The sequence below is a fragment of the Oreochromis aureus genome, linkage group 1 (genome assembly GCF_013358895.1).
Source record: "Oreochromis aureus strain Israel breed Guangdong linkage group 1, ZZ_aureus, whole genome shotgun sequence".
Taxonomy (NCBI): Eukaryota; Metazoa; Chordata; class Actinopteri; order Cichliformes; family Cichlidae; genus Oreochromis; species Oreochromis aureus.
The window spans coordinates 9101812-9125608 of NC_052942.1; the positions used below are offsets into that span (position 1 = coordinate 9101812).

At 41.2% G+C, this 23797-nt stretch overlaps 1 protein-coding gene across 1 annotated transcript in view; it reads left to right on the forward strand.

Moving 5' to 3' along the window:
• Positions 1-23797, forward strand: part of LOC116336536 (protein kinase C-binding protein NELL1) — a 285884-nt gene that overhangs the window by 106422 nt on the left and 155665 nt on the right. The window contains exons 9-13 of the mRNA XM_039603744.1: positions 871-1005; positions 2140-2242; positions 4478-4551; positions 8442-8541; positions 11636-11764. Of these exons, the coding sequence (XP_039459678.1) occupies positions 871-1005; positions 2140-2242; positions 4478-4551; positions 8442-8541; positions 11636-11764 (541 nt within the window). The remainder of the gene's footprint in view (positions 1-870; positions 1006-2139; positions 2243-4477; positions 4552-8441; positions 8542-11635; positions 11765-23797) is intronic.

The following is a 23797-nucleotide window of genomic DNA, read 5'->3' on the forward strand; positions in this document are numbered from 1 at the left end:
GCACAGCATTCCAGCAGCCAGCCGAGAATTCTCTAAATGAAGTAAAAAGCCTCTGTGACATCCAGCATTTTTTCTTTTTTCCTGAAAAGCCTCTATCATTTCCCAGCTACTCCTGTCTTTTTGACACTGAGACCTGGGCAGATCTCAGAGGAGCGAAGTGGTGGAAAGGCAGGGTTGGAAACCGTCTAAGTGGACCTTACAATTTCTGAGTGCTCAGATCAGTTGCAGTTTTCAGATTTCTCCAACTTCCCATCTATGAAACAGAACTCAGATTTTGTTTGTGTGTGTGTGTATATATATTTTGTATTTTTTAGGCACATGTAATATACATATAAACCCAGCAAATTTTCAAATAATGACTTAAGAATAGTGGGTTAATGTACGGGTAATCCCAAGCCAAAAAATCGAAAATCTAGGCTAACTGAGTGGAATAAAATATCTCAAAGAGAAAAAAATTCTGATTTCGGTTTAATCCAACCCGTGTGCTTGTCTCTGGCACACTCGTCACCACACAGTTGTCAGTCAAAGATGCTTCACTTGTGTTGAGAGACAGCTGTGAGGAGTGTCGAGCATGAAATAAGCTGAGGAAGAAGGGGCTGATCAGTGTGTAGGAATATAAGAAGGGTGAGGTGGGATCGAAGCTGTTAGCCCTGTCATTTCTCAGTAGATTATAGCCTAAGGTCTCAAGCATGAGCTGAATGATGACGACTTATTATTCTATGTGCCCTACTAATGAGTGGCTCCCGGCGGAGCACCTCTCGGTGAAAACCATCCAGGGCATGCCAGTGGGATTATGGGGAGGGGATGAGGGGTAAAACCAGCATGCGCACTTAGACTTCTGATTTCGTTTTGTGACTCTGGCGTGTACAGCTGAACTATGCTGAGTCGAGGCTGACCCAGCTGGAAGGATGTCATTGCGAGAGGACCTGCAGTGCCAACGGTCTGGTCTACCGGGATAAGGAGCTGTGGGTAGAACCTGAGAACTGCAGGAACTGCGCATGCAAGGTGAGTGCCAACCTCATCCTCAAAGAGTGAGACCTTGGCTTTTGGTTATCTACTTTCAATTATCACACCCTAAAAACCTCCTTATCAAGCACTTTAATCTCACACTGGTGACACATAATAGTGCAGCACCATCTTAGGGTCCTTTTTCCTTCTTTAATGCAGTCTTTCCAACCACTACACCTGCCACTTAGCTCTCTTAACTTGCCTTCCCATCAGACCTCCTATTCACCCAGCCCGAGCATCATCTCTCTCTGCCTCCTGCCCGCCTCCTAATAAGTGCCCCCTAATCAGCCTGACTGCCTGCACTCATACATAGGAGCCAGATTTTAAAATGCAGTGAATCAGGCCATCGCTGGCCTGGGAGAATTAGACTTGCTGCATCATTGCACATCAAGCACAGGGTGAAGTTTAGTCAGTCTGGTTTCCTCCCATGGACATGCCATTAACTGATAACCAGGGTGTCCCAGGGAATCATTTCAGATGACTCTTGAAATGAAGAGGCGATGGCAGATAGAGAGGTATCAGTTTCAAAAATTAAGACAGTCCTTCAGGACCTCGACTGTCATCAGGCTACGCTCATTCAGTCTCTACTGTGTGAATAATCTGTTTTCAGATTACATGGCATCATCGTTTGTTCACTATTCTTAAATAGCACAGCTGTCAGTTTAAGAGTAGTTCTAAATATAGGGTTATGAATAGTTTAGCTGGTTTATATGACACTTGGAATGAAAACTTTGCTGCTTTTGCTGTGTGTATGAACACGTCGCGAAGAGCTCTTTAAACCTTAGCTAAGATTTAAAAAGTCCTCTATAGGTGCAAATAAGGTGTAATCAACAACTTTCAACTACTGCAAACCTTAGTGGATAAAAACATATATCACACTATATGTGTTACAGATTTAGTGGTAAAAAAAAGAAAAAGTCCCCAACTCCCAAGCTAAAGATTTAAAATGACATAAATGCTTAAGCAAATGTATCCTATACTGGGACACAAAAGGGAGGAGACGTACATTCAAAGTGAATTTTACAGCAGTGCCATAGGCAAGACCCTTATGTTCACACCAAGCTTTGGATTTTTCCTCGTAATGTTTGTTTTTATTCATTTAAAACAAAAGAATCTCACCTGCTGTTACAGAACGGTGTGGTCGAGTGTCGCAGGATTTTCTGTCCTCTGGCAAACTGCTCAGAAGACTTGTTGCCTGTACATGTGGATGGAAATTGCTGCAAGACATGCAGACGTAAGTATCCCGAGTAAGAACCAAGCCCGTGAACAGAAGTTCATTTTTCTGTTCATTTTGTAGTCATTGTGACCCAAAATGAGTGACTACGACTCAGGAACAAAGTGTTTACAGAGGTAAAAAAAAAAAAAAGAGCCATTTTTACATAGACTTCTATAGGACTGGAAGTCTTTTTCTAACCACAGCTATCGCCCTCTGGTGGATAGAGCACTAGTTTAAAGCAGTTCTGAATTAGTTTCATTTTTCCAACCAGGAAGCTACATCCTTCTTTTGACATATAGAATGCAGCACTCATTATTTTCAGTAATATTCGATATTAGAAAACACCTACAAATCTATGAAGTCGAAGACTGTGTGTTAATTGGGTTCAAAATTAGGAAAAACTTGGTGTGGTGCCCTGTATCTGCCACCTCTTTTAGGCTATAAGTGGCTGAGAAGTGCCTGATTTGGTATGTTCATTTGTCAGTTTTTGGAATAAGCTCTTCTTAGCTTGCTTATGTTTGTGACACCATCTACACCATTACTTTTGAAGTGCCAAAGCAAGAGAAGATTTCTGGTGTTGCCAAACCTTTTCACAGCAGTGTAACAATGTCACATTGCTTCCTGTTCTTTGCTAGAGAGAGACAGAGAGACAAAATATAGCTTTTAGGTTAGAGAAACTAATGCCTTAACCTCCTAAGACCCGAACTCTTCCACGGCATGGATTTTTAATTTCTCTTTGATATTTGGGCATATTGGGGCCCAATGAATGTAAAAACAAAGAATTACCAGATATTTTTTTTTACCTAATTTTTGTTTCTAAGACAAATGAGAGCCACATACGAGGATATTCGTTTAAAATTTCGATAGAACAGTAGCAGTATAATGTCCTCGTAAGTGGATATCAGGCAGTTGTAGAGCAAAATTGAGTATTTTGGTCTAAATAGCCCAAAATGTGATGTCCACATATGTGGACGCCAGGTCCTAGGAGGTTAAAAATCGTTGTTGCCTACTGGTCGCTTTAGTATCAGGCTGTGATGCTGATGCACTTGTAGCTGAAAAGAGTTAGCAGTGGACTTGGTTAAGTTGCTTTTTCATGCTTTTTTTTTTACCAAAATCTTTGGTGCTTGCCTCTAATAAACAATTTTGTAGCCATGATTGAAAGCAGCAAGGATTACTGCAGGTCTGTTTGAAAATATGATGCATTCATAGTGTTTACTTGGTCCAACCAACAACACAAACCTCGAAATTAGCAAAATCAGCTAAAGCAAAGCATAAACTTTGTACATCTAACCCAGGGTAGGGAACTCCAGGCTTCGAGAGCCGGTGTTCTGCAGGTTTTAGATCTCACCCTGGGTCAACACACCTAAATCAAATGATTAGTTCATTACCAGGCCTCTGGAGAACTTCAAGACATGTTGAGCAGGTAATTTAGCCATTTAAATCAGCTGTGTTGGATCAAGGACACATCTAAAACCTGCAGGACACCGGCTCTCGAGGCCTGGAGTTCCCTACCCCAGATCTAACCAGATAGATAGGTGCAACTTTTGTTTTTTAATGTGTTGGACTGGGCTGTTGTTTCTGGGCAATGTTCTTCTGACACAGTGAAATCAGAGTAAGCTATGGGGTGAGAGCAAAGATCACAGTCATCTGATTTTTATGGAAGCTGAAATGGAATCACTGTATAAAGCACACAGGGGTCTGGTAACTGCTCAGAGACAACTGTGTCTCTCTTACTATACTCCAAAAACACTGAATCCCCAAAGTACAGACAGCCTTTGAATAATTTCAGCCTCCTCTGCCTCTCCCTCCTTTCACTCCTTCCTCGTCTTCCTCCCCTGTGAACATCAGAGCTCTGGCACAAACGAATGACGGAGCGGCGCTCTGGAGTGCTCCCAGTCCTGCACCCCGGAGAGGAGAAAAAGCAGGACTTCATATCATATGCTTCACTTTCTATTTCTGCTTTATCACCAGAGGAATATGCAGAAGAGCCTTCCTCTGTTGTATTCTTAATGCGCTGTTACAGTTCCTTTCCGCTTGTGCACACTCGCCAAGAACAACTTTGTTTCAGACGGAATTAACTATGCAAAACTTCAGCCTGGAAACTTTTTTTTTTTTTTGTAGGCAACCTCCAATTCTCAGTGTTAGCAGAAGAATTTATTCAATTTCTGGTATTTCATAGTTTTTGTGCTTACCCAAACAAAGTGATATAGAAATTGTCCTGTCTTGTTATTTATTTTATTTTTTTGCCTGCAGCAAAATGTACCTACATGGAACAGACATTTTCTGAGGGACAGCGGTTTTTGTCCAGGAGCTGCCGGGAATGCAAGGTAACTCTTCTTTTATTTTTCCATCCTCTCCCCAGCGTTTAGTCTTTATCATGCAACCACCAGACAGCGCTTCTTTGGAACTTGAACGTGCAGTGCTCATGTGTGCGGTGGACTGCTTGGTGCGTTATTCAATTAACCAGCAGGCCTTATTAGTTTTCCCACCCTCCTGCAATCTGTTCAATCTGCCTTTTTTTCCCCATCGCTCTAATGGCGAGATAGCCAGGTAATTAGAATAACTTATGAACACGGCAACACAAAGGCCTGATTTGAATCAGAGCTTCATCATTGCGTAGATTATAATTGAACTCATTATTCCAGTTCAGCATAGAACAGAGGTGGGCTTTCTCCACTGAGAAGCCATTTATCTTTAAAGGCACTATTTTAAGGAGAAAATTAGCGTTTTATGCATTTAATTGCTTACAAAGACCCAGACATTTGGATTCCTGGACTCTTTATTAGCCCTTAGAGACCCTGAAACATCATTAAACAACAAATGTTTGGAAGCTTTGTATCAAGCAATTACAACCACATTTACTCCTGGACGTAAGATCTGCTAAAAGTCCAATTTGGGCATATTATATTTAAAAAGGGGTTAAAAATGTGTTGATTTTTGAGCCCTCTTGGCACAAAGACAGCCTGATAGTTTCAGTGCGTGTAAGTCAATATGTGCCTGGTTTTTTTTGTCTTTTGTGGTGACATGTCAGATTTAGAAGCATTGATCTGATCTGTAACCCTCCTTCTTCAGATTTTTGCTCTGGCCTCTCACCCTGGGAGGGAGAGAATGTGGAAAAGCAATGACATATCTGTATGTGTGTCATACAACATGAGGCATAAACACAAAAAGAAAGAGAAAAGAAGGAAAGAGAGGACCACTCTAGGCCAAATTATGAAGTATTATGATGCGTGACATTAGTCATTCTGCTCGGCAGCTTCAAACCATTAGTGTTCATTTAAAACTCTGTTAGTGTGTTCACATGTTTAAGTCCACTGACTACAAATCCTGTGTGTTTGATCACTTGCCAAAAGCATGTCATCACTTTTTACTTTGATTAACGACCTCTGAGCCAGCCACTGCTTTCAACTGAAAGCTGGGTCACCTCTAGGGGTGATTAACTCTCAGGGACTCTAAATAAAATTGTCACCGACAAAAACAGAGAATTTCCATTTCTTTAGTATTCACTGATCCAGCATCCAGCAGTGCCATTCCTATAAGGAAGCCTTTAACTTGAAAATCATACGTTCAATATGAGGAACTTTTTTTATATCTTTATATTATTTCTGGCTTAATTCAGTACTGATCATTTTAATTTACCTCAACTTTTTTTGTTTTTTTACATAATTTAAATCCAAAACATCAGCATTCAGGATCCGAGTTACTTGCCCTACACAACCTGTCACTCCTCCAGCCTCTACAGCTAAATACATTTTTAAAAATTCTTTTTTCACCTCAAAATTCTACACATAATACCCCACAATGACAAAGTGAAACAACTGAATAAAATAATGACGATAATAAAACATGTACACACAAAATTGAGCTCAAGTGCATCCTGTTTCCACTGATCATCTGTCAGATATTTCTGCACGTGACTGGAGTCCAGCTGTGGTGAATTCAGTTGACTGGACATGATTTGGAAGGCACACACCTGTTTACATATGGTCCCAAAGTTGACAGTGCGTGACAGCCATGATGTCTAAGGATTTAACTGTAGACCTCTAAAGCAGGATTGTATCGAGGTACAGATCTGGGGCACGGTACAGAAAAATTTCTGCAGCATTGAAAGTCCCAATGAGCAGAGCGGCCTCTATCATCTCTAAACGGAAGAAGTTTGGAACCACCAGGACTCTTCCTAGAGCTTGCAGTCCAGCTAATCTGATTGATTAGGGTAGAAGGGCCTTACTCAGGGAGGCGACCAAGAACCTGATGGTCACTTTGGCAGAGCCCCAGCTTTGCTCTTTGAAAAGAGAACCTTCCAGAAGGACAACTATTTCTGCAGCACTCCACCAACTTGGCCTGTATGGTAGAGTGGCCAAACCCATACAGTGAAGCATGTTGGTGGCAGCATTATGCTGTGTAGATGTTTTTTGGGATGCAGGAACTGGGAGACTTGTCAGGGTTGAGGGTAAGATGAATGCAGCAATGTAAAGAGATATCCTTGATATTCATCATTGATGCTCCAGAGCACTCTAGACCTTGGACTACATTCGAGGTTCATCTTCCAACAAAACAACAACCCCAAACACACAGCCAACATAACAAAGGAGGTTCTTCAGGACCACTCTGTGAATGTCCTTGAGTGATCGAGCCAGAACCCAGACTTCAATACGATTGAACATCTTTGGAGAGATCTGAAAATGGCTTAAAATTACTCTCCATCCAACCTGATGGAGGCTGAGAAGTTCTGCAAAGAAGAATTTGAGAAAATGCCAAAAATATGTGTGCAAAGCTTGTAGCATGATAAACAAAAATATTTGAGGCTGTGAAATACTGTGAAGACTTATACTGACTGATGAATGATAAATTATACTGCACTGTGCACAGGCTTGGTGTTGATGAGCTCATCATAGCTGTTTATGGCACCAAACAATGCCAGTATTCAAAGAATTGATTTGACAACCATTAAAATACAGTTGCTTGTTAAAAATAATAGAGTAAAAAGTGCTTTTCAAAAATAAAGTACGTGGTTTTTAAGTTTTCGGCATTTATTGGTATTTTCTGAGATTTTGCAGATTGGGCGAACAGACTAAGCTTAACCCAAATTCATAGTTTTATTAATTTGTGATGAATATATTTATTTATTTGACAGATGGCAACGCTGTAACAGTTAGATATGTAATCGTTTTATAAAGCTGGCTAAAATATTACCATATATATATATTTATTTCCACCCTGGTCACACACAGGGCAACATTATTATTAATTTTCAAGTTTTGAAGTCTAATATTCATTTTATTTGAATGGTTCCTTTGGCTCCTCCAGAGACAAATGATCTATTTGGCTCATTTAGGCTTTTCCTCATTCAGATTTTTTATGTGTCTACTGTTTGAGTCAGTAGTGCAGAAATAGTGCAGCTTTAGTAAATTAATTGAAATACAGAATACATTTTTAGAAAAATAGCACGATCAGATGGTGAGACAGAGGATGAGAGGTTCACCAAGAAACTGGACTATTTACAGATGACATGAGAAAGCAGTTAAAATGGTTCCTAGATAGGGACGACATTGAGGAAAGATGTGAAGGACAAAGACATCTCAGGGATTCAAGTCGATTGTTGAACCTAGAGAGAGTTTGTAGGGCCACCAGAATGCTGGCAGGCTGCTGCTGTTTGTTTTAAAGACCCAGGGGAGGATGGCACAAAGTTGTATCTGCCTTTGTTTCCTTTCTTTGGTGCTGGGTATCTGCATCCGAACTGTTATCTGTATACATGCTGTTCTTTTGAATGGGAGTAGTGCATGCAGCTTTTGCGTGTGTCGTCACTGAAGTGCGGCTTGGTCCGGATATCTTAAAACATTTTTCAGATGTTTTTAACATCAGAAAAAAAACATTAGATTCCAAAAGACTCATATCCTTTCTAAGATTTTGGAAAGATTCACATAAAATGACACCAAATGAGTCATCAGATTATGCTTCTTATTGGTGGATTTTACTCAATACCCAGTATGGCCTCTCAAAAACAGCTGGTTTAAGTGTTTAAAGTCAGGAAATGGGACTGATAAGAAAAAAGTTGGCCTAAAGGTTGAAGAAGCCTGTGGAGGTTGCAGTTTTAAATATGATAAGAGATCAGATTGTATAACCGGTGGAAAACTGATTCTCTCTTAATGCGTAGCCCTTCACACATCTGACCCCATCTCTGAAATCATGATGTCTTGCCTGTGTCCTGTCCTTCCAGAATGGCCTGATGGTGAAAGTCACAGAGACCTGTCCAGATCTAAACTGCACCCTCAGTGAACAGATCTTACCAGATGGCAGATGCTGCAATGTTTGCAGAGGTACATGTTTCTTTCCACTTCCCACTGCACTTTTCTCAGTTGCACAAATTACTTTTTTTTCTTCTTCTTCTTCTTTTTTTTTTTGCATGTACACACACCGGTACTATGTCGCTGTGAGGAGTAAACACAGCCGTCTTCCCGGTGCTGATTCAGGCTGTGCCTCTGCAATAATTTAGTCTCTCTCCCTTGCCATCCACTGTGAATGCTTTTTGGCCCGTGTACCTTTCGAGCAGATTGGTCTTTCTGCCATAGAGCACCTGCTATGCCTATTTGCCTGAACCCCACTGCTTTGGCAGGGAAGTGCTACGGGGTAAATAGCCAGTGGTAATTCAGTAAATACATTGAATAAACAAACTACAGGAGGCTGCCATCTATAGAGACATAATGAAAGAATCCCAGGGCAGGTTCTGAGTGAAGGAAATTGCGCTCTTGTTTAGGTAAGTTAGCATTTCTTAGACTCACTGTATTCACACAGGACGGGGATGAAATGGAAAGGAAAATACATGTTTGGGAATAAGAAAGAGAGGGAGGCAAAAAGATGAATGAGTATAGCATAAGACAGCAAAAAGCAGAGAGGTAAGGGAAGGTAAAATGAAGTCTTAGACTTGCTGTGTTGAAGAGAAGGAAGGGGGCAGATGAGAGGTAAATAAGGTAAAACGCACATGCCAGCAAAAGAGGACTTAAAAGAAATGAAAGGAAAAGAGATGACGACTACAAATTGATATACTGATAATACTGAGAGTGTTGGGTAAAGAATGAGGAGAGAGAGTAAAGAGAAAGCAGGAGAGGAACTTAAGAGTAAAGGAAGGAAAGGACTTGAACTCCTTTTGTTGGAAAGTAAGCGAAAAGAGTAAGGAGAGAAAAGAAAGGTATGCAGTATTAAGGGAAATATAGCTGAGGAAGGAAGAACAGAAAAGTAGATTTAATACAGTAAGGAGTAGCAATTAAAGATTAAAGTCTCAGTGCCTCTTCTCTTTTCTTACCTCTCCGACACACACACACACACACACACACACACAGTTGCTAAAAAGCCAAGCCGGTCATTATTCATTATCATTGTTTCCAAATCATCTCGAGGCCTCTTTTTACCGCGTCGTGACTTGGTCCTTTACCACCACTCTGAGATGTAATTGTACCTCGCTGTTAAAGTCCTCGGAGTCACGCTGGCTTTGTTAAATTGGTAATTACACAATTGTCACATAGTCTTCATACCAGGCAGAATTTCACCAGGAAAAGAAAACAAAGAATTGCACAGTGTGAGGGGCTCGTGCAAGCGCGCAGTGCAGTGCAAATCAAAATCCAGCAACAATTTCACTTTTACATAAACACGCTATCACAGTTGGTCTCTCTGTAACATGTACACATGATCCTGTGAGGACCCGCTGCAGATGATGTAAGAACTGAGAGGAAGAATAATGCAGGCACAAGTCTTTCTTCAGTAATAGGTCCCCGGGCTCCCTGCCTCGCAGGGCTTTTATGTGCAGCCAGTCTGTCACTCATTACAGGACATGATGGGCTATATCAACTCGTACCTACTGAGCAGGAGACAATCATCTATGTCTGTCTGTCTGTCTCTTTGTCTGTCTGTCTCTCTGTCATCTTCCTCATCTGTCAGAGTAATTCTCAGTCCATCTGTCTCTCTGTCGGGTCACATTTTTGTGCATGTGCATGAGTCTAACTCTGGCTTGGTTCAGATCACAGAGCACAGATGAATGATAGATGTAGCTGCTCTCTATTTATGTAGCCAGAAATGATCACACAAAGGGAGGAGACCAGAGTTCGAAATTATCATCTAACTAGCTACTAGTTACAACTAGGTACTTGTTTATTATTACTAAAGGGGAAAAAATTAATAAAGAACATCAATATCATCAGTGCAATTAGCCTCACAGCAAGCCCTGTTATTTGTCAGATAGTCACATCAAAACACTCCAAACAGCACCAGCACCACAAAAGCACAGTCAAGAGGTCCAGCTCCGCTACTCCAGTTAGCTGAGGTAATGTCTAGCAGGCAGCTAGCGGCTCCAGCCACCTGTGCCAGCATCTACTTGTAACCAAGAGGCCCCTTAATCATGCAGGACTTCAATATTTAAATGGGTGACTTACATAGAAATTCACCTGTTACCGTGACCAGAACCTTTTTCTTCTTTTGTACTAGGCTTAAACATGTTTATTCCTCCTAGCAAGTTGGGCACTTTGACGTGTACCCAGTGGGGATTAACTGGCTTTTGTAGATAGTCTCAAGTGGCCATTTGAGGAACTGGCACTTCATCGTTTGGCTTCATTTTTCAGCCCTGGCAGTGGCTGCTTGGGTGGAGCAGCGATAGGGGGAGAAGAGTTAAACTACTGGGCACAATTTCCTATAGGACAGCTGGTCATTAGGGAAGTCAGCAATTGGAAGTTGGAACTCCCGCAGTGCTGAATTCTATGCAAAGGATTACTACTCTTTTGTAAAGACTGTAATTATTCCATGTTGCCTTGAGATAGCATCTTAGCTGCACACACAGAATACACTCTACAGTATTTTAATTACATTGCGAAGCTTGTTATACTGCAGTTTTGTGTGTGTGTGTGTGTGTGTGTGTGTGTGTGTGTGTGTGTATTTGTGTTTTGAATTTTGAAAGTTGTCCATTCTGCATAACTGATGCAGTGCTCCACCTGTTGTGGTAGTTGTGGTTTTTCAGAAATTGAAATTTCATTAAAAGGATGTCCTCAAATACCGTAAGAGCACTGTTATGCAGTCAGCCGAGTGAATTGATGACTCGGAGATCTTCCAACATCAGCAGAGTGTGTTTGTGTGTGTGTGTGTGTTTGTCTGCATTTGCATGTTTTGTCTCATTAGCACGTGCACTTTTGCATGAGAACTTTCATTAATACGCCAGATTTATTCAAAGTTGTAAACTCACCGTACACATCAGGCACCCTGTTATCCACAGTGTTGTAGGTGACGGGAACAAGGTTGCTCCTTTGTGCATTTATCTGCTTTTATCTCTGTGTTACGGGCGTGCATGTGTGTGTGTTTGTGTGTCTGTACACAACTTTTTATAGCCTTGAGTGAGCAGATTTTAAGGTTTCCTTTGCTCCTTTCTTTCAGGTTATGACTTCTGCGCAGAGGGACTCATTTGTGGGGAAAACTCAGAGTGTAAAAACAGGAATACTAAAGCAGAGTGTGAATGCAAGAGTGGCTATGCCTCCATCCACGGGGATTCTACTTACTGTGAAGGTAGGACCATATTTTTCCCCAGCTCAGGTGAGCCGGGGCCAACGTGGCTGTCTCATAATGTCTATTAGCACAGGATGTTAAAAGCAGAATGGGTGGCAGCGCGTTGAAGCGTTAAATTCATTGTTCTGTTTTAGGAGGGTGTTTATGAAGGCCGTGGGCTGCAGACTGAGATTTGTTATGAGCTCTGGGTATGACATGATGATGACTGGCTGTAAAGAGAACAAGGATTGTTCGATGAAAGAGCAGCTATGAACCAGGCTCGGGACTTTCATTATGCTATTGGGGCTGGTGTTAAAATAGATTTTCTTTTTAAACTTATAAGCAATTTGCTTCTTTCATAGGAGTTTGACAATAGAGCTCTGGCACTCCTGTTTTGAGCTTATTGTGATACAGTCAGTATGATTACACGGTGGCAATAACAAACAAAATAAGATAGCCATGTGCCGACAGTGGTGGAATATGTTCTTACAGGAAGTTTTGACACAGCCTTTCAGGATAGTTTCAAGCTTTTGCTAAAATCAAACTTTTTTGGTAAACTTAGCTTGCTGTTGGAAGGATTTTGCTGCCTTTCGCTGCATGCTGGGCTTTCCCTGTGAATCATGGCATCTGAGTCTGGAGCCATCGCTTCGCTCATTTTCAGGGGTTTCCAGCCCGTCTGGAAAAAGTCGGTCATCGGGGCGCTTCCACCGCGCGGGGTTTTTTTGGTGGAGCAAAAGGCTCAGTCTGTGGGTGCTGGAGGCCCAGATTACTTGCGATGGCGCTAATGGCCTTATTTGATTGAGAGGCTTGGGAGCGTCAATCTGTGGATTGAAGGATTTGCTCAGCGCTCGGTGAAGTTGTCATTGGTTCGCCGCCACAACAGACTAAATCCACTAAATGTGCTGAGAGCTGTGTAGCCACAAGCCCTCCAGTCTGTCTGCTTTTGTTTGATCTGCATGGTAAAGAGGTTTACCCAGAGCACCACTCAATCCGCAAACAGTCCCACACCGTATGAGGAAAGGCTGGGAAACGCTGATTGTTAGATCAACTATGTAAATCGTGGAGCTGTGACTCTCGGCATTATCCCTGCTATACCCTGAAGGCATCGCAAATTTCTGTTGTTGCTGGATTAACGGGGATCCAGACGTACATCACGGTAATATTTGATTTGGCTTCAATCTCACCTCCCAACTTAAATTGGCTTAGATTCACGCCTTTTCCGAGCAGACTGGAGTAATTGAATCTTTATATGTGGGTTATAATGAAAACACAACAGTGCGATGGTGTGTCCTGACGTCCTAATAGTTGTTTTATAGAGCATATTAATTTCTCCACTTGTATTTTATAAACATGAGATTGTGTCTAGCTGTGGCACTAAGCTGTCATTAAATGTGACCGTTACATCCTCATAAATGATTTAATGTGCCACTGAATAAGTGAAGATGAGATTATTTACTTGCAAACAGAGGGCTGTTTGAGCAAGGATGAGAGGATTTAAGCAGAGCTGCTTTTGAGCCTTCTGGCTTGCATTCAGTCACCTTTCGTGTCCTTTTTTTTTAGCTGAATTTGTTTACATATGGCTCACAACTTTGGATAAACTCTGACTGAAACACCTCGTCTGTTGTAAAGTGTTCCATTAACCTTCTCTTTCCATTTAAACATCATTAACTTACTAACAAGTCAATAAATATTTTGTAGCCTCAGAGTAATGACTGATTAATCTATAACTTAACCCTTTAGGGGGCACTTGTTAAAATGGATGTTAATTTTTTTATTAATAACAAGTGTTATTGGAGAATATTACAGGACATTTTTTTAACTTGTGTGACTTTTTTCAAATGTTTTCATTTTTATGGTGGACATAAAGGTCAATGAAGTGACCATCCATGGTTCCTCGATCGTTTAAGGCACCACACCCTAAACAATCGCACACCTTTGTGTTGGAACATCCAATACCCTATTTACCACTGCTCTACATTTACGATAGGGTTCTTTAAACATAGATCATGGTGCATGCCTAAAAATGAATTTATTATCCCTAGCGCTTCAGGTGAGTAGGGCGTATGATCAAATGTCTAGAAGTCAACACAATCGCCACCTTTCACACAGACTGTTCTCATTCCCAACGTGTATCATACCGGCGATTTGTGACGTCCCGAGGCGTCTCATAGTAACGCGAAAGGTAACCTTCTGTATCCCTATGACATGCGCTGGATTGTGGATGGAATTCAATAGAATGACGCTCCCAGCGGTAACATACATTCCAGCCGTGTATTCCAGCCCTAACCCTAACCTTAATCCTTTGACCACAACCTTAATCGTATTAGATAGTGTTTTCCAAAGCGATTCATGATGAGAAAGTAAAATAAATGTACATGTCTAGATTCATTCCAAACGGTTCTCATTTTTCTGAATGCGTAACATACCAACGATTTGTCACATAGCGTCGGTATGTTATGTTTTGGGATCAGAACATGTTGCTTTCACAACACTTTTGAACTATGTGCTGTATGGGTTTAATCAACCTACCCCAGTTAGTTTTGATGTTATGGCCACAAGTGTTGGAGTAGGAAGGGGTGAAAAACCCAACTTCCCAGATTCAGGAATAACACTGAAATTTGACATGCTCCAGACCATTACTGATTGGTTAGAATCAGTAATGTCACCAACTGTCACAAAACCTGATGTTTGCTGATTGGCTGTGGAGGACTCTTTTCATGTTCATGTTACTTAATATGCTTCCTTGCCCAGTAAAGAGTTAATTTGTTACTGAACTAATCTATTTTCTTTTGTACAACTTTAAAAAGTTAGAATTACTTTTTTTTTTAGACTTGCAGGGTAAATATAACAAGAAAGACCCAAGCTTTTTGATTTTGGAGATCACTAAGATCAGACAAAGGCAGAGCACTCCTCTTTTTGTCGTAGCATTCAATGAAAGGCTATTGTTTGAATCTCTAATTATGACGATGAGTTTTTGAGTCAAAACACATTTCTCATTCATTTCTGGGCAATGCAAGAATCCGGTTTAAAGCTGCTTTTTGAGGTCAGCGAGTTAGCTGCTGCTTTCTTCTGGGAAAGAAAAAAAAGTTAGATCTGAACTGAGAAGGGACAGTTCACTAAAAAAAAGAATAAATTAAGTTCTGTCCTGAGAAGAAAGGGGGATCTCTTTGAATGAAAATGCTTTTCTCAGGCATAGAAGTCAAAGAAGTTGAAGCATATTTTGTGTGCCTGCTTAAGCATGTGTGACACAGACCTGATTTCTAAACCCAGCAAGAAAGTGGTGGTGAATGTGTTAATATTCGAAGGTACATGTCTAATCTAAGCAAAAACAGGAAGGCACCTACTTGGCACATTATGCACAAATGTAGAAATGCAAACATGGGCACACCCTGATGATGGTCTGTCCCTGTGTGGCTGTTTATTTTAAAATATATTACTGCATTTGAACTGATATCTTTCTGCATTATAGATCCAGGTCTACTTGAAAATGTTGCTCTGGGTCTGCTCATTGTTATCTTAAAGAACCTTTATGTTTTCCTTCATTACCTCCATCATTACGCTCTGACCAGTATGACAACATTACACATGATACGCTGCTGTTCTCCAGTTTTTGTTTTTATTTTAACCAGAATTGCTCAAAGCACTCTTGCTTTCTGACCTTACAGTATATTTCGTCTGTGTTCGTCTTTATTTTCTGTTGTACACATAATGTTAAAATGGCAGATTCTCATAGTAAACACTGCCAAAGTTTCCAATAATGAGTTCAGCATACACTCAAACAACTGATTCTTTGCCCTTTTAAATATAATTTGGAGTAAACTCAAAATATACACAAATCAAGTAAATTTCATTTGACCAGATTCCATAAAGTTTAATGCTTCACATTTTACTCATGTAACAAAATACATGGAACATTTACATATATTCAGATGACTTAAAGTAAGCCTTTTGGACATTCTTTGACTATATGTACACGTAATCCCTGTAGAGGCAAAAGCACATGTTTTTTCTCTTCTTGGCTCTGCATGTCATTAAGAGTGGATCGTTATAGAACAGAAGCCCCACCCACCTGCTGCTGCAGCCATCTGTTTAACAGGTGGAGTGCAGGTAAAACAGCTTGTAACAAACACTGGATGCACTGAAGGCCAAGGTCCAATGTAAATAAGCAGGATTTAAAACTGTAAAAATATGCAAAAATATGAATACTCTATATGTAGGAGATATATATATATTCATGAAACTCATTCATCATCATTCATCATGTGTGATTCAGAGGGAATACCATGCTGGAAAACAGCAATGTAACCTGACACCAAAACAAATGACTAAAATTAGTAATTAAAAAAACAAATAAAAGAAACAATGTTGAAATGATGATGAGTGACATCGCTTTTGATAAGGCCATTTTTAAGGTTGCCTTAGTGTCCAGTGGCCACCTAAAACAACCAGGCCTTTAAATGATTGTCTCAACAGGTAAAAATTATAAACTGAAGAGAGTTTATAGAGCTGATCTTGGAAAAGCAAAATGTGTTTGGCACAACTCTGCATACATACATTCAGTCAGAAGTGGAATGGTATTGGCGAGGGTATAGTCAGATAAATTCAATCTGCTGCTTGAATGCTAATTGCATTTATAAGAAATGCTAACTACGACTTGCTTTTTGTGTTACACATGCTTTGTTAGCTGCTTGGTGTGTCACACCATATGATGCCCCTCCATTCAGCGCACTGCGTGTTTTAACGTTTGTGCTAATGGGCTTATCAAAGGCTTATTATCCTCATCAACTCTTGTTTACGCTGTCAGTGATATTCTTACAGTCCCAGTAGATCTACTGTATCCTTGCTCGGCTCCAGAGGATACAAACATTAACGCCGCCGCTGCCGTTGTTTTGCTGACAGCTTGTTAATAGCAACCTAAAAAATCTCCTGTGTTGTTGACACACTTTGGCTTGAATCCCCTCTAAATAAAGCAGACATGCTGATGTGGAAATGCAGTTGCATCATCGAAGGACAAACAACTCGATTCCCCATTCTCCTGGCTGAGTGCTGCAGGGACCCTCCTCCCAAATGCCCTGTTGTTACCCCAGGAGTCTGCTCTGTATGTGTGGTAGAAGAAATCCCAGCATGCGCCCAATACTGAACCAAAGTGCATCCTAGATAGTGGATATATTTCTTTCATTTTACACGTTCTCATCTTTACAAAGTCTTTTTTTCCCCTCCTCAATATACCCAAATGATCTCAACTCTGCTGGATGCTTCTTCTTTTTTTACAGCCTCTCAAGTGCCCTTTCTGTGCACTTCTTTCCTCTTTCATGTTTCAAATTAAAGGCGCTATCGCCACGCTGCGTCCTTGGAAATGTTTATGGGTGAGCACATCAGGGAAAAGTCAGAGCAGTTAGCAAGGCGCTCGATTCGAGTCGAGGATTTTCACATATGCGGAGCTGGAGCTTATTTCCATAGAAATAGTCTCAGGAGGTTGTTGTGGAGAATTCTCCTGCTGTTAAGAGCCCTCGTGGGTCACTCTGCCCACATTAATGGCAGCATTAGCTCCTGCTGTGCCCTGTAACTCTTCTCTGGCTCTTATGTGCAGCTCAAACACCGACTCGCTCCTTGTTTTACACAGAAAGGTGGATTTGTTCCACCACCTCATCAGCTGGGCGCTTGTGGTCAGAGTTCAGTTGCTAAGTTCAGTTTAGGGTAATTAGCAAGCGCTCATCGAATTTATATTGTAATTTCCTCTCTAAGTCTTTTGTGGCTGTCAGTCACTGGCTAGCTTATTTTGTTTTTCTTTAGTGTTTTATTTGGTGCACAGTTTTTTTTTTCTTCCTGCTGTGGGTAATAAGATTAGCGTGGGGCCAACACATCAAACCTAGCAGGGCTATTTCTGTTTGTTCTGCTCGCTTTCATTTAGCACTGAAACAGCCAAACTCCCCGGGCTCACCGACTTGCTCTCTGATGTGTCCCCTAAGCTAACAGGCTCCTGGGAGCTATTTTTTATGATGTCCCCGATGTCCAGTCAGTCTCCATTGACACCACAGCACATTTCTCTCTTCATCTTTCCCTTTACTTTATCTCTCACCTCTTAGCTCTTACCTCTTACTGATAATATGGTGTGACTTTGGTGCTAATAGCGTCACAGTTACTGCCACCGGAGTTGCTGCAACCATTTCGGCTGATGTGTTGCCATATTTCTTGACAGATTCTGGCTGGCACAAAAAGGCGATACATCAGTCTAAGTGTTAGTATTACCCATTTCATGCATCATGAAGAACTTTATTATAAAAAGAGGCAATCTTTTGATAAAGAGCAAGGGGGGAAAAAAGGCCTCACTGCACATATGAAAAGAAAATCTGTGTCATTCTTATGGTAATGGTATTGCTGGGATAATATTGATTCGTCATCTTAGATGATGACTCATTTCAAATGACGCTAAACATCACTGCTACCGGTGAATGTAGCTGATCTGCCTGAGATGAGTAGAAGAAAATTGTACCATGTGAAATGTTTTTGCTTAGATTTGAAGATCGTGAAATTAAATCTTCCTTTTCCAGTTTAACAAAATGAAACAGAAAGTAGGCGCTATTTGCCCCTGTGTCACAATCTCTGAAAGAAGAAGCTTTCCAGATTAGCCCTTTAAAGCTTGAACTATGAAATAATAGCCAGAAATAATTGCCTTTATCGCTCACAGCTACAACTTTTTTGAGTTTTCTGTGAATAGATTTTTGCCCGGATACCTGTGAAACCTTGAAGCAAATCGAGAATGTGAAGAGAATCACATATTTCCACACACACAGCGTTGCACTCTTGCTAATATACAGTGGACCCTGCAGTGGATCACTGCTTTAGAGATCATTTCCTTTGTAGAAATAATTCATGTGAGAATAGTTCATGGTGACTTTTAGCATTCTCTTTCTTACTGCTGTTGGGGCCACAATTCAACGCATTCTCGCCTCTGGTTTTTGACGCGGTAGCAGAAGTCTAAAGAAATGTGGTTTGTAAGCCTTCCTGCATTGCCAGATCAGTCGTTTCACTATCTCCTCCAGCGTTCTGAACATAGCGTGGCCTCGTGTCTTGACTCGTACTTGCTGAGATGTTCACATACCATCGAGTTGCATCTGTGTGCTACACCAGGGGGACAAATGAATTAGTATTTAGGAAGTTATTTGTCCTGGACTTTACCCATTTTGTCTCTCTGCATTGCTGAGGCGCCGCTATCATGTTTTTGCAGAAAAACTGGACCTACATGGGCATTTGGCTTGGATAGGACAGACCAGTAAACTGACTAACAGACAGTCAGATTGAGGGAGAGCTGTATGATAGTATGGGAAGTTGCAACTACAAACAGCACTACAGAAAGATCACTGGGAGTTCAAACCCGCAGGAACCATACCCTCAGAGCTGAAAATGAGCCAGTGAAGGGTAGCGGCTGCCTGCAGAGCTGCACAGTAGGATGGAAGGTGTTTGTGTGTGCATGACTGTGTGAGTACAGGTCTGCTTGTGTGTGTGTGCTGTGTGAAGCTGTCCTGGGTTTTCAGATAAGCTCAGAAAAACATGGTGCGTCTCCACCCAGAGTGCAGCACCTGCCCCGTGCTACAGCTAATCCACTGAAAACCTGACAGTTTGTTTACTTTTTCCCGCTGAGCATGACCACACATAACAACTTCCCAGCCCCAGGAAATATGGCAATATACACGTGCGTTACCTGAAAAATTTTTCCCATCTTGTATTACAGATGTTTTCTTGTTCTCAGTGTAGCACTGATGAGCTGATACAGTATAGAGAAGTTCATCCAAGTGCATCCTAAATCAGTTTCTCTTACATGTCAAATGATTTATAAATATAAATAAATTCTCAGTAAGTCTGTTATTTCAAAGTAGAGCATTTCCTAACACTAATGCAAAAGACTTTGTTACAAACACAAAATTAAAAACACAATGCAATAAATGTCTGACACACAAGTCCAAATATCTAGGAGTTGATAAGACCAGTTTCTGGACTTTTGGGAGGGGAATGTTGTCCCAGACAATGACAAATGTTTTACGTTGATAAAAATGTTTTGGACTGCAGATCAGTTCCATACTTCAGCTCTGAAGCCATGCTGTTGTAATCAATGCAGTAAGTGGTTTAGCATTATGTTAGTTAAATGTCCAAGATCTTCTTTAAAAAAGAGTCACCTGGATGGGAGCATATCTGTTTACTATATTTACCTGTCAGGATTGATGGTGTTTTTCCAGATATGCATGCTACCAATTCCATAGTGACTAATATACTCATAACATCAGAGATGTAGTCTTTTGAACTGAGTGCTGATAACAAGGCAGGTGGTCCCTCTTTAGTCTGGAGGATGTGGCATCCATGTTTTGCTAAAAAAAAAATTGAATTTCACTTCCCAGAGAAGACGGCAGTGTTTCTCCATCATGTTTACTTATGACTTATTGTTTGCAAGAGAGTGCTTTAAGTGCTTTAAGCTGCATTTATGGGTGACACAGTGAACTGTGTGACAATTTCTCGAAGTGTTTGTGAGCCCATGCAGTGATTTCCAAAATGGAATCATGACTGTTTTTAATGCAATGCCACCAGTATTGAATATTTTTATCAGTATTTTTACCAGTGTTGAACATAATATCATCAAAAGATGATATTATGTACTGTAACTGATGAGACATTAATTTTATGTTAAGGAACATTGTTTTAAAGTTGTTCCACAAATTATCGATGTAGTCTTTGGCGGGGGGGGGGTTCATAGATTGATGAACCTCTGCCAATTTTTCCTTCTGAGAAACTTTGAGATGCTCTTTTTATACCCAATCCTGTCACTGACCTGTTTTTAATTAAAGTAATTAGTTGCAAAACATTCCTTTGGTTGTTTGATTTTGATACCACTCATTTTTCCAGCCTTTTCCGTTCAAAATGAGCTAATATTTTGCCATTAAAGTGGTTTAAAAGTGAGGGGAAGGGGCTAAAGTGGCTTGTTTCAGAAAAGTGTGAAATGAGGGCCTGCATCAAGGCCCAGTATAGTGTAAACTGCTAAATTATGCATATCCACTCCAGTAGAGCCCAAGAATAATAATATAAGAAGAAAGACATAGCATTGGAAATTTGCATGTTATGTCCCCTTTAAGAACACAACAAGAAACCTGATGAATGCACACTGAGAGCACATTCTTCAGTCAGGTGAGATCATGAGCTAAATAGTAAAAATACCTGAGATGCGTTCCAGCATGTTTGCTGCAAGCTGACTAGGCCTACATCAGCAAATACTCTAACAGTAGTAGTGGGAGTGTGATGAAGGGGAGATGCATTAGTTCAAGAAGTGTTGGAGACAAGACATTTACAAATCGCACCAGGAATTCCTGTGGATTCACCAAAATACTAGCTGACAGGATATATCCTAGTCTCCATAAGCTTTGCAGAAGACAAGTATTGTAGTGTGAACCAAAGATGGAAAAAGGGAAACCACGTAATGGTCAACTCTCCAGACTTGAATCTTAGCTTTGATGTTTTAAAGGGAACCAGAACCCCTTTATTAAGAGACAGTGGTTCTATAAAGGTCACCATACAAAGTACTGAAGAAGAAAACCAGTCTCTGTATTAGGAGGTGTCCTGGCCTGTGTTGAGTCCTTACTGTGGACCTTGCATTTTTAATCTTGTAAAACTTAAATGAACAAATAACTTACTGTTCAACTTAGAAGTAATGGTATAACTGTAAGGTGACATTAAAGCTATACTGCACTGGTGTGTAATTCTGTTCTATGATGTGTGCTGACAGGCGTAATGCAAAAGAAAGTGACTTATCGATTGGAAGCTGTTCAGATAATCCTTATTTGTTCTTATTCAGGCTGCGATGATGGAAGCAGCGGCATGCGTTTGTCTCTCGTGGCACTGGTGAGGGCTGCCGGCTGAATTGGCTCTCACTCAGCGGCATTAAAGAGTAATTGGCTGAGTTTGTACTTGCGCGAATCAATCAGGTTTTTCTTTGGGAACACCGCCTCGGCCGTGTTAAAACAAGAGTGTAATGCAAGAGAATGAATGTGCAGTTGTGTCTGCTCTTCCTCTGTTTTTGCACGTTGTAGAAAGAGAGCGTTGAGGTGGAATTAGTGGAGAAAATGCAGACGGGAAGACAAACAGACAGCAGGTTGGGTAGATAAAGACAAGGATGAGCTAAAAGGCGGCAGTGCAGACTAATGGAAGCCGTGGCCTTCGTAAAACTTTGCCGTGCTTCCTTTCCCCAGAAAACCATGTGGTCAACAAACATAGACATTTCTGCTAGCAAGCAGGATGATGTCAGATTTCTTCGGACGCTGTCATCTATCCAGGACAGAAAAGAATAAGTAGCTGTTGTCCTGTACAGAATGGTTTGGTGATGAATCTAGAACAACATCTTTGTGCCCACAAAGAACTGCCATTCATTCAGTGTTTTCACATTTTTCTTTCAACTCTGTTTCAGAAGCACAACATCAACCGTTCATCATCCAACCGTGTTTGTCTCACCAGCTGAACCGGGGGTCAAGAGACATTAGTCTGCCAATCTATCGAGAATGGGGCTGGTTCTGCCCCCTAACTCGTGGGATAAATTGGAAAAAAAAAGAGGAAGTGGCACTTGTTCCACCCTCGTCGTCACTGCTGAAGTGCCCTTGACTCGCAACTGCTCCACCGAGTCAGCCAGTGTCCTACAAATAAGACTACAGACACGCCTGGCAGCTTCCAAGTATGATTTTATGCAAATGTGTCAGTGTCAGCTTCTTGAACAAAAGGGCGCTGCTCATGCTCACAGAGAATAATTTTATTGCCGCTTAAATCTTCCGTCACAACATTTTGTTCAGCAAATTAATTGCAGAGATCTGAGAAGTCCAGCTGTGCAAAAAAAAAAAAAAAAAAACTCAAACAGAAAGGCAGTGGTGAGTTTCAGACAGATCTCTAAAATTTATTTAGAAACCAAAGGAGAGGCACACAGGTAGGAAAATCACAGTTTACAGGCCAACCTCCACATTCAGCATACCCTTTTGAGGAAATCGGTGCCCAATTTTGCACTTAACTTGGTGTGTACAGTGTTATTATGCTGATAGCCTTTAAAATAAAGGTTAGAGGAAAGCATGTTGTTGCTGACAATCAAAGAGACAGACAGGAAATGAGAGGTAAGATTAAAGCTCTTTTTCACTGCTGAGACAGAGATAATGACTAAGAGAGGACAGTCTGGGAAAGTGAAAGCAGGACTGCTTGCCAAGCTCTGTCCATAACGCTTAAAGTCTGAGACAGACACTCGCACACAGAGCTTGTCTGTGTGCGAGCGAGTGGATTGACTCAGGCTACCGTGTAGCGCTGTCAGAGGTCTGCTGGAGGCACAGTGGGTGAGCACTCTGCTAAAAGGTCAGTGAAAGACCTGTAATGAATTACAGTTATTTCACTCAACAACAGTCTACAGCGAGTCAGTGTACTGCTGGTCCTGAATCCCTCCTCTCGCTCCCCGTCCCACTTCTCAAACTCTCTTCTGGGTAGCATCCATCTCTGCCATCTGCACTTCAGCGACCGCGTGTGTTCCAACACAAGCCAGCGTCGTCCTCGACTCCTTGGCTACTTTCGGTCGCCTCATTCCTAACACCATAGTCAGCCCCCACTTATTTCCGTTCCATTTGCTGACCATTTCTGAGCTGCTGGGGATCGGGCTGTTGGTAATCCTTGAGCCAAAGGGTTTCCTGGCTTGCTTGCTCTGTATGGTCTGTGGGCTAAAATGATCAAATTTCTGCTGGAATTGAGCCTGAAAGCTGCAGTGCAAGCCTGAAAACTTATTTTCTCTAAGCATTCTAATGGGAGTGAATTCAGATTACCTAAAGGTCTGTTTTTTCATTGGCATGGCTCAGCGTGCGTGTGCATGTGTGTGCGTGTGTGTGCATGTCTGTGTGTGTCTGTCTTTTAGTTCTTTCATGAAGTCTGCCTTGTTTAGGGACTTGCCTTAAATTACCTTTTGAAGTTATTTATGTATTGATCAGAATTTTCACATTTCCCTCAGTGTAATAAGCCATCTGCCAAAGTGACATCAATGCCTCATAATTACTC